The sequence below is a fragment of the Coregonus lavaretus genome (assembly GCF_964263955.1).
Source record: "Coregonus lavaretus genome assembly, chromosome: 12".
NCBI lineage: Eukaryota > Metazoa > Chordata > Actinopteri > Salmoniformes > Salmonidae > Coregonus > Coregonus lavaretus.
Genome location: NC_139999.1, coordinates 59,854,401 through 59,874,575, shown reverse-complemented (window position 1 = coordinate 59,874,575; position 20,175 = coordinate 59,854,401). Strand labels below are relative to the sequence as shown.

Here is a 20,175-nt window from a genome sequence, read left to right as displayed (position 1 = left end):
CAACCGGGAAATGTGTGTAGTTACTTCCTGCACGGTGCTATGTGCTATCTGGGATCCTTAGGACGTCCCTTACTTAACTTTAACCCTTACCTTAACTACAGATATACAAATATTTACCTTAAACATGTTCAACTTCAACGACTTCCATGGGGGGTAGGGACGTCACAAGGACGGACCCTTCCCCCTGCACTGCGGGCAGAGCGTGAGTGACGTTGTCTCTTGTCCAATAGGAACGTTTTTTATGGTGGCTGATCATCCAATGTTGAGCTATCAAGCTCACGTGACCATCTGCCACACCTTTTTGTCATTGCAGATTAAGGAAATATTTGCTCGACTCGACATACATTTCGTGTTAAAGCAGGGTGCGGTTACAAGTACAACTGTTTCATAAGAGACCCGATATTCCGTTTCGTGCTACAAGGTAATATTTGTAGCGTACTTCTTTTTCTAAGGTAAACCTCTGCTAGATTTGAGTTCGAGGCGAGCATGCAAATCCGTTGATTGTTGTATTATGGGCGTAATGGGCACTTGGGATGTATATATGTTTTTTTGTTTTGTTTTTATGAAAAAAGGTTTGGTTAACTTCATAGAAAGTTCTCTCCAAGTCGAGTCTCTACTGTAAAATGAGCGTCTGGTAGTTTGCAGGTTGTCTGATTCACAGCTGAACTTTTGCTGTGAACTAGGAAGTATGTAGTTTATTGTAAATATACAGTACCAGTGTGTTGTGAACAACATTAGCGTGAGCCAGGGTTTTTAGCACGATGACTACTCAAAACCCACCCAAAAGGCCTGAAAACTAGCCCAACATTTTTTTTCACCGCAAGAGAGTTGCCATATTTATACACTAAACCCTTTTTCCATAACGTTTTCGAGGAAATGTTTTCGAGGAAATTAAGATGGAATGTCATAGTAACTTGTAACGACGTTAGAAACAAAATTTGATTTCACTCATAATAATTGTGAGCTATGGCATAATAAAGGAATTTGAATATGTTGCAAGATAAAATATAATTAGCTCTTTTTAAACTCCCCAGATCATTTTCCATCAATTGATGTGGATTTAACTCGTTTGATTGCTATGATTAAGCAATAAGGCACAAGGGGTTGTGGTATATGGCCAATATACAACGGCTAAGGGCTGTTCTTAAGCATGATTCAACGCAGAGTGCCTTGATACAGCCACATATACCACACACCCCCTGGGTGCCTTATTGATATTATGAACTGGTTTAGTTTCAAGTTTTAATGCACAAGTACAGTGAAATGCCTTTCTTGCTAACTCAAAACCCAACAATGCAATAATGAATAACAATGTATTACTAGAAACCCCCCCACAAGAAATAAGAATAGGAAATATGAAATACACATTCAAGTAAGCATATACAGGAAATATTTAAAAAGTTAGATCAAATACCATATTTACATTTGCAGGGATACTGGAGGGATTGAAGTAGATATGTATAAGGGTAAGGGGACTAGGCAACAGGATATAAGATAAACACAGTAGCAGCAGCTTGTATGTGAGTGGGTGTGTAGAGTCAGTATAAATGTATGTACATATTATGTGGGAGTGAGCAAATGATGGAGTGAGTGTGTGTTGGAGTGACAGTGTGTGTGAGTATGTAGGGCCCTGTGAGTGTGCATAGAGACAGGGCAAATATTGAAATACAAGGTGAACTCAGGTAGTCCGTGAAGCTATTTTGTTAGCTATTTATCAGTCGTATTGCTTGGGGATAGAAGCTGTTAAAGAGCCTGTTGATGTCAGACTTGATGCGCCGTTACCTCTTGCCGTGCGGCAGCAGAGAAAATAGTCTATGGCTTGGGTGGTTGCAGTCTTGGACGATGTTCCAGCCCTTCTTTTCACAATGCCTGATATAGAGGTCCTGGATGGCAGGGACCTGGGCCCCAGTGATGTACTGGGCTGTCCGCACAACCCTCTGTAGCGCCATGCGATCGAGGGCGGTGCTATTGCCATACCAAGCAGTGATTCAGCCAGTCAATATGCTCTCAATGGTACAGCTGTAGAACATTTTCAGGATTTGAGTGCCCATGCCAAACTTTTTAAACCTCCTGAGGGGGAAGAGGCACTGTCGAGCATTCTTCACGACTGTGGGTGTGTGTGTTTGGACCATTTTAAGTCGTTAGTGATTTGGACACTGAGGAACTTGAAGTTGTCTAACTGCTCCACTGCTACCTGTGGATTGGGGGCGTGCTCGCCCCCCTGTTTCCTGTAGTCCACAATCAGCTCCTTGGTCTTACTGACGTTGATGGAGAGGTTGTTGCTCCGGCACCACACTGTCAGGTCACTGACCTCCTCGCTGTAGGCTGACTCATTGTCGCCGGTGATCAGACCTACCACCGTTGTGTCATCAGCGAACTTGATAATGGCGTTGGAGTCGTGCATGGCCACACAGTTGTGGGTTTACAGGGTGTACAGGAAGGGACTAAGCACACACCCCTGTGGGGCCCCTGTGTTAAGGGTCAGCGTGGCAGAGGTGATGTTGCCTACCCTCTCCACCTGGGGTCGGCCCGTCAGGAAGTCCAGGATCCAGTTGTAGAGGGAGGTGTTCAGACCAAGAGTCCTAAGCTTGGTGACAAGCTTGGAGGGGACAATGGTATTGAATGCTGAGCTGTAGTCAATGACAGCATTCTCACATACAGTACCAGTCAAAAGTTTGGACACACCTACCCATTCCAGGGTTTTTCTTTATTTTTACTATTTTCTATATTGTAGAATAATAGTAAAGACATCAATACTATGGAATCATGTAGTAACCAAAAAAGTGTTAAACAAATGAAAATATATGTTATATTTGAGATTCTTCAAAGTAGCCACCCTTTGCCTTGATGACAGCTTTGCACACTCTTGGCATTCTCTCAACCAGCTTCACCTGGAATGCTTTTCCAACAGTCTTGGAGTTCCCACATATGCTGAGCACTTGTTGGCTGCTTTTCCTTCACTCTGCAGTCCAACTCATTCCAAACCATCTCAATTGGGTTGAGGTCGGGTGATTGTGGAGGCCAGGTCATCTGATGCAGCGCTCCATCACTCTCCTTCTTGGTCAAATAGCCCTTACACAGCCTGGAGGTGTGTTGGGTCATTGTCCTGTTGAAAAACAAATGAGAGTCCCACTAAGTGCAAACCAGATGGGATGGCGTATCGCTGCAGAATGCTGTGGTAGCCATGCTGGTTAAGTGTGCCTTGAATTCTAAATAAATCACACACTGTCACCAGCAAAGCACCATCACACCTCCTCCTCCATGCTTCATGGTGGGAACCACACATGCAGAGATCATCCATTCAGCTACTCTGCGTCTCACAAAGACATGGCGTTTGGAACCAAAAATCTCAAATTTGGACTCCTCAGACCAAAGGAAAAATTTCCACATGTCTAATGTCCATTGCTCAAGTTTCTTGGCCCAAGCAAGTCTCTTCTTATTGGTGTCCTTTAGTAGTGTTTTCTTTGCAGCAATTCGACCATGAAGGCCTGATTCACGCAGTCTCCTCTGAACAGTTGATGTTGATGTGTCTGTTACTTGAACTCTGAAGCATTTATTTGGGCTGCAATTTCTGAGGTGCAGTTAACTCTAATGAACTTATCCTCTGCAGCAGAGGTAACTCTGGGTCATCCTTTCCTGTGGCGGTCCTCATGAGAGCCAGTTTCATCATAGCGCTTGATGGTTTTTGAGACTGCACTTGAAACTTTCAAATTCTTGAAATGTTCCTTATTGACTGACCTTCATGTCTTAAGGTAATGATGGACTATCATTTGTCTTTGCTTATTTGAGCTGTTCTTGCCATAATATGGACTTGGTCTTTTAACTAATAGGGCTATCTTCTGTATACCACCCCTACCTTGTCACAACACAACCGATTGGCTCAAACACATTAAGAAGGAAAGAAATTCCACAAATTAACTTTTAACAAGGCACACCTGTTAATTGAAATGCATTCCAGGTGACTACCTCATGAAGCTGGTTGAGAGAATGCCAATAGTGTGCAAAGCTGTTATCAAGGCAAAGGGTGGCTTTTTGAAGAATCTCAAATATAAAATATATTTTGATTTGTTTAACACTTTTTTTGGTTACTACATGATTCCATATGTGTTATTTCATAGTTTTGAAGTCTTCACTATTATTCTACAATGTAGAAATAGTAAAAATAAAGAAAAACCCTGGAATGAGTAGGTGTCCAAACTTTTGACTGGTACTGTAGCTGTCTCCATAATGACAATCTAAATAGCCTACCTACAACTGGTAAAACGTTGTGATGACGTGTGCGCGTGCTACTCTCTCCTCTCGCTCATGTGACTCAGCCATTAGCTGTAGTGCTCTCTCAACACACACCCAGCCCTCCCCACCAAACACTCAGTAACAGCCTGCCTCGCTGCCTGACAGTCAGCAGCAGGTCACAGTAACATATATTTTAAAGAGAAATGCTACTGTGAAACTTAGAAATTGCCCGCGACCAATACATTTTCACCCGCAACATCGTTTTCAAAGTAGCCCAATTTCAGGAAAACAGGACATGGCATCTCTGACTTGAGCAACAATAGTGGAATCTGCAGTTCGCCTTCAAAATAAAAAACGGATGCAAACGGATGAAAATAGTGGAATGATGACACAATAATGCTAAACAAGTTTGGAATGTTATAAATTCAACAAAAGACAAATTAGTTAATTTGACACAAAGAAAAATCAGTTGAAATCGCACTGTGGATGTATAGACTTCAGAATTGCAATTGGGCATGCTTATATTGCAATGTAGGGCCTTACCTATAGATATTGGGTCCATTTAAATGGGGTATGAGCCTGCTCAGTGACACCCACAGAACACAACTGTGAAGAGTTTACACAAATATTAGAGTCGTAGCTCTTACTGTGGGACTTAACTGGGGGAAATCACCTCACAATTCAGTCTATTTTGCGTATTGGACATTCATACTGCAATGTACAGTCTTGCCCCATTTAATGGACCCAAATTGAGGTATAAATGTACATATAGGTAGGGGTAAAGTGACTAGGCAACAAGAGAATAGACACTAGCAGCAGCGTATGTGATGTGTGTGGCGACAGTGTGCCTGTGTGTATGTATGTATGTGTTGGAGTGTAAGTATGTGTGAGTGTGTGGAAAGAGTCAAGTGTGTGTGCAGAGGCAAAAATAGTTTGCAATTTGGTTAACTATTTAGCAATCTAATGCCTTGGGTGTAGACGCTGTTCAGGAACCTTTTGGTCTCAGACTTCGCGCTCCGCTTGCCATGTGGTAGCAGAAGGACCAGTCAATCCTGTCAAAGTTTATCAGTTTGCATCAGTTTCAATGGGCGAACCGCCGATTCCACGATTGTTGCTCACGCTAATGTTGTTCACAACACACACACAACAAATATCTCCTAGTCAGACCATTACTCTGTTCCAGTTGGCTGATAAGCGTTATTAGATAGGTACTGTTTGGCGTAGCACAGAGAATTTTCGACCAACCTTAACTTCCTCAATTCCCGACTTGAAAGACGACTGTCTTTTAAACGTCCATGTCTACTTGCAGGGAGTTCGTTTGAATTTTGAAAATGATCTGTTATTAAATTAAATATTTGTTTTGCTCCATGAAGTAATCCAACAATGTGTATGCCTCCATCTTGTCTATTTAAAATGTTCTGTCATTGATTGAGACATTGAGTGTTCACCCCAAAGTGTGCCGCATGTCATGACGACACTCACCTGTCTCAATCAGCAGCTACTCTTCCTGGGGTCCAAACAAGATTAGAGCCATGGGGCACTAGTCTATGGCCCGTGACGTGAATGGGCAAAAGCAGTGAGGGAGGCAGCATGGTGCGTCATCTAGACACATCTCTTTTCCATAAAATGTATGTTAGAATTTTCAAACTAGTTTTCATTGGGAAGGCAGATTAAACGTTTTTCAAAAGCAATCACTTTTGTATGTGAAAACACAGAATCCTACTCATTACTCCACATGCTTAAAGGGAAAAATACACCCAAAATACACCCATTCCTTTAATTTACAGTGCAACAATTATTTAATTTAATAATGGCACATTTTCTGAATTCAAACAAAACCCCCTGCGACTAGACATGGACATTTAGAAGACATTGGTTGTCTTCCAAAATGGAAATTGAGGAAGTATCGCCAAGTTAAGGTTAAAATAAAATTATCTGTGCTACGCCAAACAGTACCAAACCTGTAACGGCTAATGGAGCATCACATTAGCCCATTACAATCTGCTAGCTAAGAACCTGTCCAGTTTTCATTTTCTCTATGCCGACCTAGGTGAGACTCTCTCATTTGCAAAATTGCCATTTTACTGAGCAGTATACCTTATAGCAAAGCCTGGGATAATGGAAGCTGTTAATGGTCATTTCAATTCTTGATATTATTGATTCCTGAAGAATAACATTTGTAAATGTCTCATGGGCTTAGTTCAACTGTCTTTTCTTTATCATAACCCAACATATAAGGGTTTATTACTCAATTGTTTACAAACAACAAGAATGTAAATGGCTTCAAATATTTTTTTTTAACAATGTCTTTGACGTCATCTATGAATTTGAGAGGATTTTAATTTCCCTGGCCCCATCCCTTAGCTGTATATACCAAAACAAGTGGCAGGGACCCCGTTGTTGTAAATGTTTTTAGCTGCAGACTGTAGCTTTTGATATACAGTCATAGTTGATCCGAAATCTAATTTTCTCTTCCTGTATTTTTCAGATGGCTACTCAATGTGTGTCAAAAATAGAGCTCTCCATCTCGTGCAGCAATCTCCTCGACAAAGACGTTGGATCCAAGTCCGACCCACTCTGCGTGCTGCTGCAGAGCATCGGGGATGACAAGTGGACCGAGGTAGGGAGAAGCAAGTCTAACTAATTTAAACATTTTAATAATTGGCAACGTACAGTGAAGTCCAAAGGAATTTGGACACTGACACTTTTTGTGTAATGCCCCGGTATTCCAGCACTTTGGATTTGAAATGATACAATGACTATGTGGTTAATGTGCAGACTGTCAGCTTTCATTTCAGGCTATTTTCTTCCATATCGGGTGAACTGTTCAGAAATTACTTCACTTTTCGTCCACATTTTAGGGAACCAAAAGTATTTGGACAAATTCACTTATTAAAGTAGTCAGAAGTTTTGTATTTGGTCCCATATTCCTAGCACGCAATGGCTACAACAGAAGTGAGACCAAGTCAATATTATTAGTCACAAGGTCTGAGTCTCAAGTCGAGTCCCAAGTAGAACGGGTCGAGTCTCGAGCAAAGTCTTTTCAAGTTAATTCTCAAGTCAAGTAAAAAATAATCTATACATGCAATCACTTGTTCAACTACAGATCTTTGTCTATTTATTGAGACTACCTGACAGTTGTTATCATTATTTTGTCCTAAACATATTTTGATTATGTAGTAATAATTAATTTTAACAAATTCCAAATGCAAGTGTTAAGCAATTGTGACATGCCAAAAGACCATAGGTCTATGCTAGTAAATGTTGCATGATGCCTCATTGCTGGTATGCTTGCAAAGTAAACAGTTAATATTATTGATCACCCAATTTTTTGGGGGGAGCTGCATATTTCTTTATGGCAATATTCTTCACTTCCAAAAAGGAGTGTTTCAAAGCTTGAGCTGAACGTCATTCATGTTAGCCGTATACAGTGCATTGGGAAAATATTCAGACCCCTTGACCTTTTCCACATTTTGTTACGTTACAGCCTTATTCTAAAATTGATTAAATAAATAAAAATGTCCTCATCAATCTACACACCAACCCATAATGACAAAGCGAAAACAGGTTTTTGACATTTTTGCAAATTTTATTAAAAATAAACAGAAATACCTTATTTACATACACTACCAGTCAAAAGTTTGGACACACCTACTCATTCAAGGGTTTGTCTTTATTTTGACTATGTTTTACCTTGTAGAAGTAAAGTGAAGACATCAAAACTATGAAATAACACATGGAATCATGTAGTAACCAAAAAAGTGTTAGTGGGACTGTCATTGTTTTTCAACAGGACAATGACCCAACACACCTCCAGGTTGTGTAAGAGCTATTTTACCAAGAAGGAGAGTGATGGAGTGCTGCGTCAGATGACCTGGCCTCCACAATCCCCCGACCTCAACCGAATTTAGATGGTTTTGGATGAGTCGGACGACAGAGTGAAGGAAAAGCAGCAAACAAGTGCTAAGCATATGTGGGAACTCCTTCAAGACTGTTGGAAAAGCATTCCAGGTGAAGCTGGTAGAGAGAATGCCAAGAGTGTGCAAAGCTGTCATCAAGGCAAAGGGTGGCTACTTTGAAGAATCTCAAATATAAAATATATTTAGGTTTGTTTAACACTTGTTTGGTTGCTACATGATTCCATATGTGTTATTTCGTAGTTTTTGTGTCTTCACTATTATTCTACAATGTAGAAAATAGTACAAATAAAGAAAAACCCTTGAATTAGGAGATGTATCCAAACTTTTGACTGGTAATGTTCGTTTTCAGACCCTTTGCTATGAGACTTGAAATTGAGCTAAGGTGCATCCAGTTTCCATTGATCATCCTTGATGTTTCTACAACTTGATTTGGAGTCCACCTGTGGTAAATTCAATTGATTGGACGTGATTTGGAAAGAAACACACAACGTCTCACAGTTGACAGTGCTTGTCAGAGCAAAAACCAAGCCATGAGGTCGAAGGAATTGTCTGTAGACCTCCGAGACAGGATTCTGTCGAGACAAAGATCTGGGGAAGGGTAACAACATTTCTGCAGCATTGAAGGTCCCCAACAACACAGTGGCCTCCATCATTCTTAAATGGAAGATGTTTGGAACCACCAAGACTCTGCCTAGAGCTGGGCGCCTGGCCAAACTGATCAATTGGGAAGAAGGTCCTTGGTAAGGGAGGTGACCAAGAACCCGATTGTCACTCTGTCAGAGCTCCAGAGTTCCTCTGTGGAGATGGGAGAACCTTCCAGAAAGACAACCATCTCTGCAGCACTCCACCAATCAGGCCTTTATGGTAGAGTGGCCAGACGGAAGCCACTCCTCAGTAAAAAGCACAACAGCCCGCTTGGAGTTTGCCAAAAGGCACCTAAAGGACTCTCAGACAATGAGAAACAAGATTCTCTGGTCTGATGAAACCAAGATTGAACTCTTTGGCCTGAATGCCAAGCGTCACATCTGGAGGAAACCTGGCACCATCCCTACGGTGAAGCATGGTGTTGGCAGCATCATGATGTGGGGATGTTTTTCAGTGGCAGGGAGACTTGTCAGGATCGACGGAAAGATGAACTGAGCAAAGTACAGAGAGATCCTTGATGAAAACCTCCTCCAGAGTGCTCAGGACCTCAGACTGGGGTGAATGTTCACCTTCCAACAGGACAACGACCCTAAGCACACAGCTAAGACAATGCAGGAGTGGCTTCGGGACAAGACTCTGAATGTCCTTGAGTGGCCCAGCCAGATCCCAGACTTGAACCCGATCGAACATCTCTGGAAAGACCTAAAAAAAAAGCTGTGCAGCGATGCTCCCCATCCAACCTGAGCGTTTGAGAGGATCTGCAGAGAAAAATGGGAGAAACTCCCAAATACAGGTGTGGAATGCTAGTAGCGTCATACCCAAGAAGACTCGAGGATGTAATCGCTGCCAAAGGTGCTTCAACAAAGTACTGAGGAAAGGGTCTGAATACTTATGTAAATGTGATATTTCCGTTTTTTTTATATATACATTTTCACAAATGTCTAAACCTGTTTTTGCTTTGACATTATGTGGTATTGTGTGTAGATTGATGAGGGAAAACTCAATATAATCCATTTTAGAATAAGGCTGTAACGTAACAAAATGTGGAAAATGTGAAGGGGTCTGAATACTTTCTGAATGCATTGTATATACATAAGTATGGACACCCCTTCAAATGAGCAGATTCGGCGATTTCAGCCACACCCGTTGCTGACAGGTGTTTAAAATCGAGCACACATCCAGGCAATCTCCATAGACAAATATGGACAGAAAAGGGTCTTACTGAAGAGCTTAGTGACTTTCAACGTGGCACCATCATAGGATGCCACCTTTCCATCAAGTCAGTTCGTCAAATTTCTGCCCTGCTAGAGCTGCCCCGGTCAACTGTAAGTGCTGTTATTGTGAAGTGGAAACGTCTAGGAGTAACAATGGCTCAGCCGCAAAGTGGTAGGCCGCACAAGCTCACAGAACGGGACCGCCGTGTGCTGAAGTGCGTAGCGCGTAAAATTGGTCTGGTCAGTTGCAACACTCACTACAGAGTTCCAAACTGCCTCTGGAAGCAACGTCAGCACAATAACTGTTCGTCGGGAGCTTCATGAAATGGGTTTCCATGGCCGAGCAGCCGCACACAAGCCTAAGCTCACAATGCACAATGCCAAGCGTCTGCTGGAGACGCCACCATTGGAACGCGTTTTCTGGTGTGATGAATCACGCTTTATCATCTGGCAGTCCGACTGACGAATCTGGGTTTGGCGGATGCCAGGAGAACGCTACCTGCCCCAATGCATAGTGCCAACTGTAAAGTTTGGTAGAGGAGGAATAATTGTCTGGTGCTGTTTTTCATAGTTCGGGCTAGGCCCCTTAGTCCAGTGAAGGGAAATCTTAACGCTACAGCATACAATGACATTCTAGACAATTCTGTGCTTCCAACTTTGTGGCAACAATTTGGGGAAGGCCCCTGTGCACAAAGCAAGGTCCATACAGAAATGGTTTGTCGAGATTGGTGTGGAAGAATTTGACTGGCCTGCACAGCGCCCTGACCTCAACCCCATCGACCACCTTTGGGATAAATTGGAATGCCCACTGCGAGCCAGGCCTAATCACCCAACATCAGTGCCCGACTTCACTCATGCTCTTGCGGCTGAATGGAAGCAAGTCCCTGCAGCAATGTTCCAAGATCTAGTGGAAAGCCTTCCCAGAAGAGTGTAGGCTGTTATAGCAGAAAAGAGGGACCACCTCCATATTAATGCCCGTGATTTTAGAATGAGATTTTCAACGAGCAGGTGTCCACATACTTCTGGTCATGTAGGGAGAGGGGTAAAGTAACTAGGCAACAGGATAGATAGACAGTAGCAGAAGCGTATGTGATAAGTGTGTGTGTGGCGAATGTGTGCCGTGTTCGGCCCTCCGTTTTCTGTAATCCACGATAAGCTCCTTTGTCTTTATTTTAAGAATGTGAAATGTCAGAATAATAGTAGAGTGATTTATTTCAGCTTTTATTTCTTTCATCACATTTCCAGTAGGTCAGAAGTTACACTCAATTAGTATTTGGTAGCATTGCCTTTAAATTGTTTAACTTGTGTCAAACGTTCCACAAGCTTCCCACAATAAGTTGGGTGAATTTTGGCCCATTCCTCCTGACAGAGCTGGTATAACTGAGTCAGGTTTGTTGGCCTCCTTGCTCGCACACGCTTTTTCAGTTCTGCCCACAAATGTTCTATAGGATTGAGGTCAGGGTTTTGTGATGGCCACTCCAATACCTTGACTTTGTTGTCCTTAAGCCGTTTTGCTAAAACTTTGGAAGTATTCTTGGGGTCATTGTCCATTTGGAAGACCCATTTGCGACCAAGCTTTAACTTCCTGACTGATGTCTTGAGATGTTGCTTCAATATATCCACCTAATTTTCCTTCCTCATGATGCCATATATTTTGTGAAGTGCACCAGTCCCTCCTGCAGCAAAGCACCCCCACAGCATGATGCCTCCACCTCCTGTGCTTCAAGGTTGGGATGGTGTTCTTCGGCTTGCGAGCACCACCTCCCTTTCCTCCAAACATAACTATGGTCATTATGGCCAAACAGTTCTATTTTTGTTTCATCAGACCAGAGGACATTTCTCCAAAAAATACGATCTTTGTCCCCATGTGCAGTTGCAAACCGTAGTCTGGCTTTTTTATGGCGGTTTTGGAGCGGTGGCTTCTTCCTTGCTGAGCGGCCTTTCAGGTTATGTCTATAGGACTCGTTTTACTGTGGTCATAGATCTTCACAAGGTCCTTTGTTGTTCTGGGATTGATTTGCACTTTTCGCACCAAAGTACGTTCATCTCTAGGAGACAGAATGCGTCTCTTTCCTAAGCGGTATGACGGCTGCGTGGTCCCATGGTGTTTATACTTGCGTACTATTGTTTGTACAGATGAACGTGGTACATTCAGGCATTTGGAAATTGCTCCCAAGTCTTGTGGAGGTCTACACTTTTTTTTCTACACTTGGCTGATTTCTTTTGATTTTCCCATGTCAAGCAAATAGGCACTGAGTTTGAAGGTAGGCCTTGAAATACATCCACAGGTACACCTCCAGTTGACTCAAATGATGTCAATTAGCCTATCAGAAGCTTCTAAAGCCATGACATAATTTTCTGAAATTTTCCAAGCTGTTTAAAGGCACAGTCAACTTAGTGTATGCACACTTCTGACCCACTGGAATTGTGATACAGTGAATTATAAGTGAAATAATCTGTCTGTAAACAATTGTTGTAAAAATGACTTGTGTCATGCACAAAGTAGATGTCCTAACCGACTTGCCAAGGCTATAGTTTGTTAACAATACATTTTTGGAGGGGTTGAAAAACAAGTTTTAATGACTCCAACCTAAGTGTATGTAAACTTCCGACTTCAACTGTGTGATAATGACGTGCATAAACTTGGTATCATTGGAAAGAAAACACCTGGGAGATTATAAGGAAATGGTCAGAACGTGGATAGGAAATGGCACAGTTCAGATCAAGCACACACAGAGTAGCCATTAATTTTTTTTTATTGAAACAATGTTTTAAAAGTATTCTTTCGTGGACAAGCTATAGGTCAATTATTGCTGAAAAGAGCTGGAAACACATCAGAAGGCTTCTACAACATGTCAAAAACGTTTTGGGGAAAAATGGGATTGATAGACACAACAGCTAGAACATTACAAATGTTTTAGTAAGGGATGTCAGGTGGGGTCAAGGGACATATCCAAAGTGTCCTAAGTATGTAAATTAGTGTTTTCACGATACCAACATTTTACAAATGATGCGATAGCAGGCCAAGTTCCACGATACCAAGTAGTATCGCCATACCATGCTGGGGGAAAGAAAAATCAGTGGCCTAATATCCTGTTCGCCCCGTCACCCACACACTTGTTCCTGTTTTCTAAACGTTCTCTAAAATGCTGTCACTGAAATTCACACTTCTACTCAATACAACACATTGAATTTAACTTCACACTGTTCAGTGTATAATTGAATGCTGCATAGAATGGCTGATTTGCTAATATTTGCAAAGGCCTACCTGTGATTTGGCTGGAGGAATGGGAGGAAGGAATATACATGCATAATGAACTGCATGTCATTGTCAGTAAGGGGAAAACACTGCATGAAACCTTCTTTACTCTTCACACTCTTTCTCCCTCACTCTCATAAACATACACACACCACTCTCTCTCTCCCACACACACACACTGCTCCCAACTTTTAAAACATTAGGCACCAAACAGAATTTATAAAAATAAACTGAAAGATCACATTTACATAAGTATTCAGACCCTTTACTCAGTACTTTGTTGAAGCACTTTTGGCAGCGATTACAGCCTCTATATTGGGAGGTTTTCCCATTATTCTCTACAGATCCTCTCAAGCTCTGTCCGGTTGAATGGGGAGCGTCGCTGCACAGCTATTTTCAGGTCTCTCCAGAGATGTTCGATCAAGTTCGATTCCGGGCTCTGGCAAGGACATTCAGAGACTTGTACCAGAGCCACTCCTGCGTTGTCTTGGCTGTGTGCTTAGGGTCGTTGTCCTGTTGGAAGATGAACCTTCACCCCAGTCTGAGGTCCTGAGTGCTCTGGAGCAGGTGTTCATCAAGGATCTCTCTGTACGTTGCTCCTTTCATCTTTCCCTCTCCTGACTAGTCTCCCAGTCCCTGCCGCTGAAAAACATCTGCACAGCATAATGCTGCCACCACCATGCTTCACCGTAGGGATGGTGACAGGTTTTCTCTAGACATGACGCTTGGCATTCAGTCCAAAGATTTCAATCTTGGTTTCATCAGACCAGAGGATCTTGTTTCTCATGGTCTGAGAGTCTTTTAGGTGACTTTTGGCAAACTCCAAGCGGGCTGTCATGTGCCTTTTTACTGAGGAGTGGCTTCCGTCTCGCCACTCTACCATAAAGGCCTGATTTGGTGGAGTGCTGCAGAGATGGTTGTCTTTCTGGAAGGTTCTCCCATCTCCACAGAGGAACTCTGGAGCTCTGTCAGAGTGATCATCGGGTTCTTGGTCACCTCCCTGACCAAGGCTCTTCTTGCCTGATTGATCAGTTTGGCCGGGCGGCCAGCTCTCGGAATAGTCTTGGTGGTTCCAAACTTCTTCGATTTAAGAATGGTGGAGGCCACTGTGTTTTTGGGGACCTTCAATGCTGCAGACATTTTTTGGTATCCTTCCCCAGATCTGTGCCTCAACACAATCCTATCTCGGAGCTCTAAAGACAATTCCTTCGACCAAATGGCTTCGTTTTTGCTCTGACATGCACTGTCAACTGTGGGACCTTAAATAGACAGGTGTACCTTTCCAAATCATGTCCAATCAATTGGTGGACTCCAATCAGGTTGTAGAAACATCTCAAGGATGATCAATGGAAACCGGATGCACCTGAGCTCAATTTCGAGTCTCATAGCAAAGGGTCTGAATACTTACAGTACCAGTCAAAAGTTCGGACGCACCTACTCATTCAAGGGTTTTTCTTTATTTGTACTATTTTCTACATTGTAGAATAATAGTGAAGACATCAAAACTATGAAATAACACATGGAATCATGTGGTAACCAAAATATGTATTTTATATTTGAGATTCTTCAAATAGCCACAGCTTTGCACACTCTTGGCATTCTCTCAACCAGCTTCACCTTGAATGCTTTTCCAACAGTCTTGAAGGAGTTCCCATATGCTGAGCACTTGTTGGCTGCTTTTCCTTCACTCTGCGGTCCGACTCATCCCAAACCATCTCAATTTGGTTGAGGTCGATGGATTGTGGAGGCCAGGTCATCTGATGAAGCACTCAATCACTCTCCTTCTTGGTAAAATAGCCCTTACACAGCCTGGAGGTGTGTTGGGTCATTGTCCTGTTGAAAAACAAATGATAGTCTCATTAAGCCCAAACCAGATGGGATGGCGTATCGCTGCAGAATGCTGTGGTAGCCATGCTGGTTAAGTGTGCATTGAATTCTAAATAAATCACTGACAGTGTCACCAGCAACTCACCCCAACACCATAACACCACATGCTTTACGGTGGGAACTACACATGCGGAGATCATCCGTTCACCCACACTGCGTCTCACAAAGACACGGCGGTTGGAACCAAGAATCTCAAATTTGGACTCCAGCCCAAAGGACACATTTCCACAAGTAAATATCAATTGCTCGTGTTTCTTGGCCCAAGCAAGTCTCTTCTTATTATTGGTATTCTTTAGTAGTGGTTTGTTTTTAGTAATTCGACCATGAAGACCTGATTCACAGTCCCCTCTGAACAGTTGATGTGTCTGTTACTTGAACTCTGTGAAGCATTTATTTGGGCTGCAATTTCTGAGGCTGGTAACTCTAATGAACTTATCCTCTGCAGCAGAGTTAACTCTGGGTCTTCCATTTCTGTGGCGTTCCTCATGAGCCAGTTTCATCATAGTGCTTGATGGTTTTTGCGACTGCACTTGAAGAAACTTTCAAAGTTCTTGAAATGTTCCATATTGACTGACCTTAATTTCTTAAAATAATGTACTGTTTCTCTTTGCTTATTTTATCTGTTTTGACATAATATGGACTTGGTCTTTTACCAAATTGGGCTATCTTCTGTATGCCACCCCTACCTTGTCACAACACAACTGATTGGCTCAAACACAATAAGAAAGAACAAATTTTCCACAAATTACCTTTTAACAAGGCAGACCTGCCAGTTGAAATGCATTCCAGGTGAGCACCTCATGAAGCTGGTTGAGAGAATGCCAAGAGTGTGCAATGCTGTCATCACGGCAAAGGGTGGCTATTTGAAGAATCTCAAATATATAAAATATATTTTTATTTGTTTAACACTTTTGGTTACAACATGATTCCATGTGTTATTTTATAATAATAATAATAATAATAATATGCCATTTAGCAGACGCTTTTATCCAAAGCGACTTACAGTCATGCGTGCATACATTTTTGTGTATGGGTGGTCCCGGGGATCGAACCCACTACCTTGGCGTTACAAGCGCCGTGCTCTACCAGCTGAGCTACAGTTTTGATGTCTTCACTATTATTCTACAATGTAAAGAATAGTAAGAAAATAAAGAAACCCTTGATTGAGGTAGGTGCGTCCAAAGTTTTGACTTGTGGTGTATGTAAATATTTATTTATATATATATATATGCGCAAACATTTCTAAAAACCTGTTTTCGCTTTGTCATTATGGGGCATTGTGTGTAGATTGATGAGATAAATAAATAATTTAATCCATTTTAGAATAAGGCTGTAACAAAATGTGGAAAAAGGGAAGGGGTCTGAATACTTTCCAAATGCGCTGTATATGGATGATTTATAAAGCCAGGCACATTTAACAGTTAGGCTATTGATTTATAGACATAATTAAATTGGGGTTTCCGCTCTCCTCAATTTTCTTACACAGTTAGGCTAAGGCAAGGGCTGTTTCCTTGTCTCTGCTGCTGCTGCCTCCACCGCATTGTTCTCAATCCCAATATGCTGGTTAACTTTGCTATTATGCACATAGCAGCTTAGGGAAAGGCACCAATTCTACGGCACACAAGATTGTTTCGGAACCGCTGACAGCGACCGTATTCAACGCGGGAGAAAGTGCATTTGTTATAAAATATTAGATTTATTAGTGTTCCATTATTTTCACATAATATAACCATATACAATTTCAGTATCACATCTTGGAGTGATGGACTGTGCCATCCCCGTGGCCTCCGCAATGGATTAGTCCATTGAGACAGGTGCGAATCAGACAGGTGTCTAGTGCACCATGAAAAATAAAATAGGAATTGCGCCTGCTCGACTAAAGAAATCTCGGTCGACCAAACAATCGACCAGTCGACTAAATTGGGTCAGCCCTAATTCTCACACAGGTGTTCCTTTTGTGCAGGTGGGAAAGGGCAGTGTGGATTGCAATAGAGATGGCATCATCTGTGGATCTGTTTAGGCGGTATGTGAATTGGAGTGGGTCCAGGGTTTCTGGGATGATGGCCTTTCAAAGCATTTCATGGCTACAGATGTGAGTGCTACGGGGCGGTAGTCATTTAGACAGGTTACCTTGGCGTTCTCGGGCACAGGGACTATGGTGGTCTGCTTGAAACAGGCATTACAAGACTGGGTCAGAGAAAGGTTGAAAATGTCAGTGAAGACACTTTCCAGCTGGTCAGCACATGCTCTTGAGTACGCCTCCTGGTAATCCGTCTGGCCCTTCGGCCTTGTGAATGTTAATCTGTTTCAAGGGCATAGTCACATTCATCCGCGACAGCTGGTGCTCTCACATGGTTAAGTGTTGCTTGCCTCGAAGCGAGCATAGAAGGCATTTGGCTAATCTGGTAGGCTCGCATCACTGGGCAGCTCTCGGTTGGGTTTCCCTTTGTAATCCGTGGTAGTTTGCAAGACTTGCCTCATCTGTCGAGTGTCAGATCCGGTGTAGTAGGATTCGATCTTAGATGTTCTAGGCTGCTTATGGTAGAGCAACCTCTACTGAACAAAAATATAAACGCAACATGCAACAATTTCTATGATTTTTCTGAGTTACAGTTCATATGAGGAAATCAGTCAATTCAAAAAATATTTTAGGCCCTAATCTATGGATTTCACATGACTGGAAATACAGATTTGCATCTGGTCACAGATACCTTAAAAAATTAGGGGTGTGGATCATAAAACCAGTCAGTATCTGGTGTGAACACCATTTGCCTCATGCAGCTCGACACATCTCCTTCGCATAGAGTTGATCAGGCTGTTGATTGTGGCCTGTGGATGTTGTCCCACTCCTTCAATGGCTGTGCCATCAAAGGTGAGTGTTTGCCCACTGAAGTCGGTTACGACGCCTAACTGCAGTCAGGTCAAGAACCTGGTGAGGACAACGAGCACGTAGATGAGCTTCCCTGAGACGGTTTCTGACAGTTTGTGCAGAAATTCTTTGGTTGTTCAAACCAACAGTTTCATCAGCTGTCCAGGTGGCTTGTCTCAGACAATCCTGCAGGTGACGAAGCCGGATGTGGAGATCCTGGGCTGGCGTGATTACACGTGGTCTGCGGTTATGAGGCCGGTTGGATATACTGCCAAATTCTCTGAAACGACGTTGGAGGCTGCTTCTGGTACAGAAATTAACATTCAGTTCTCTGCCAACAGCTTTGGTGTACATTCCTGCAGTCAGCATGCCAATTGTACGCGCCCTCAAAACCTTAGACATCTGTGGCTTTGTGTTGTATGACAAAACTGCACATTTTAGTGTGGGCTTTTATTGTCCCCAGCACAGGGTGCACCTGTGTAATGGTCATGCTGTTTAAATCCCTAAGGTCGGTGTCCGCGCCCCGCGGAAATCTAATTGGCGTTTAAAAAAAATCCCTATAAAAATCTGTCAGTTTAAGCTAAAGATGTTTTTTTTGCATTGGATGTGTCTCAACCGCATCCGCATATGTCGCACTTCCGCATCTGTGGTGAAAGGTGACAGAGCTAGAGCGGTGTTTGTCAGACCATGAGACATCCCAAAAAACGTTATTCTCACAAAATCGTCTGTAACGTCCGAACGGTTTGGGCTAGACACTAATATGACCCCCCTGTGGAAAGGTGAGATCTCACGAGTGCGTACATGTTGTTTTGCTCTAGGACGCCCACAGGCCTCAAGACTCGTCTGAAGTATATATGGAGACTGTTTAGTGCCAAATATAAGGCGTTAAATACATGTAAAAAAATAAAAGTTTCCTGATGTTTCTTATATCTCTCATATATAGGACAGACTCTTCAGAACAAACTTCCTTGATTTTGTTTTGGGACTATCTGTTGTTCCGTGTAGTGAATCTCAGGGGCGCCACTTTGGTTTTAGAAGTGGGGGGAACATAACCTGGCGGGGTGGTCTTAAGCTAATTTCCTGCATTTTCACACAGTCCAATATGCCGTCACTATTTAGAACAAAAAGTAAGCAAAAATGCCCACAGTCATCAAGCTAGGTAAGAGATCATTTATGAAATGTTTAAGTGATTTTAATAAGACTGAACTAGATCAAAGGTAATTCAATAATACGTATTGTGTTGCACCTTCAACCAATACCCTAACAAATGAACAACTCCTGAAAAAATACAAAGAATTTTGATTGTCTTTATTAAAACATCCTCTATATCAAAATTCAGCCAGACCGACCAGCCTGCTCGAGCCGCCTGTACGCCCGACCCCCACCAGTCTAGTCAATAACTCAACTCTCTCCCAACACAAGTTCCTTCCCAGTTCCCACCTTTTAATTTTTTTTGTTCCGAAGGGGAATGATTTGGAAACAAAAAAAACACACCTCAAAAATACATTTAACACACAGAAACAGCAAATCCCTTCATATAATAAATATCATAGGATTAATAGTACTGTAGAGCTCTTTCTACTTGCACACAATGTAGCTGGGTCACCCCATCCTGTTCCTAGGGGTTCATCACCCTGCAGCGCCCCAACCCAACCCACCACACTCAGCTTTAGGATCTTAGTGAAATATTCATTATTGGTTTCAGGTGTGTTAGGCCAAGACCAAAGTGACAACCCACAGGACGGCAGACCCCCGGGGCCAGGACTGAGCAGCCCAACAGCTAGGGATTGCCTAAATAGGTATCTCCCCTGACGTGGTCATGTTTTCAATACAGACTCCTTTAGTTTTACTGTATTCCATATAGGGCATCCAGACCTTATGAAAGTTGCCCAGTATAACCTTAATCTGGTAATAAATTAAAGCTAGTGATGCATAACTTGACCTTGTGGGAGGATAACCAACCTTCCAAATATTGGCAATGCATATCTTAGCCACTATTAATACTTGGTTACACAGTTTCTTGAGATAAGTCTCCAGTTTCAACATTTCCAAGCAAACAAAAACAGGGAGAAGGGAGAATCTGTAGACATGTTGAGATAAAATAGCATAGTCTTTGGCAGAATTCAGCCAGCCTTCACAAGACCATAA

At 42.4% G+C, this 20,175-nt stretch overlaps 1 protein-coding gene across 4 annotated transcripts in view; it reads left to right on the top strand.

The window, feature by feature from the left end:
• The first annotated feature begins 309 nt into the window (after positions 1–309).
• Positions 310–20,175, top strand: part of LOC311139077 (copine-3-like) — a 58,902-nt gene continuing 39,036 nt past the window's right edge. For 2 of the 4 annotated variants that reach the window (XM_084173947.1, XM_084173949.1), the window contains exons 1-2: positions 310–421; positions 6,722–6,853. In XM_084173947.1, coding sequence (XP_084030073.1) covers positions 6,722–6,853 — 132 coding nt within the window. In that variant the 5' untranslated portion in view covers positions 310–421. Of the gene's footprint in view, positions 453–6,721; positions 6,854–20,175 lie in introns of all 4 variants that reach the window. The other 2 variants (XM_084173950.1, XM_084173948.1) reach the window with 2 other exon arrangements.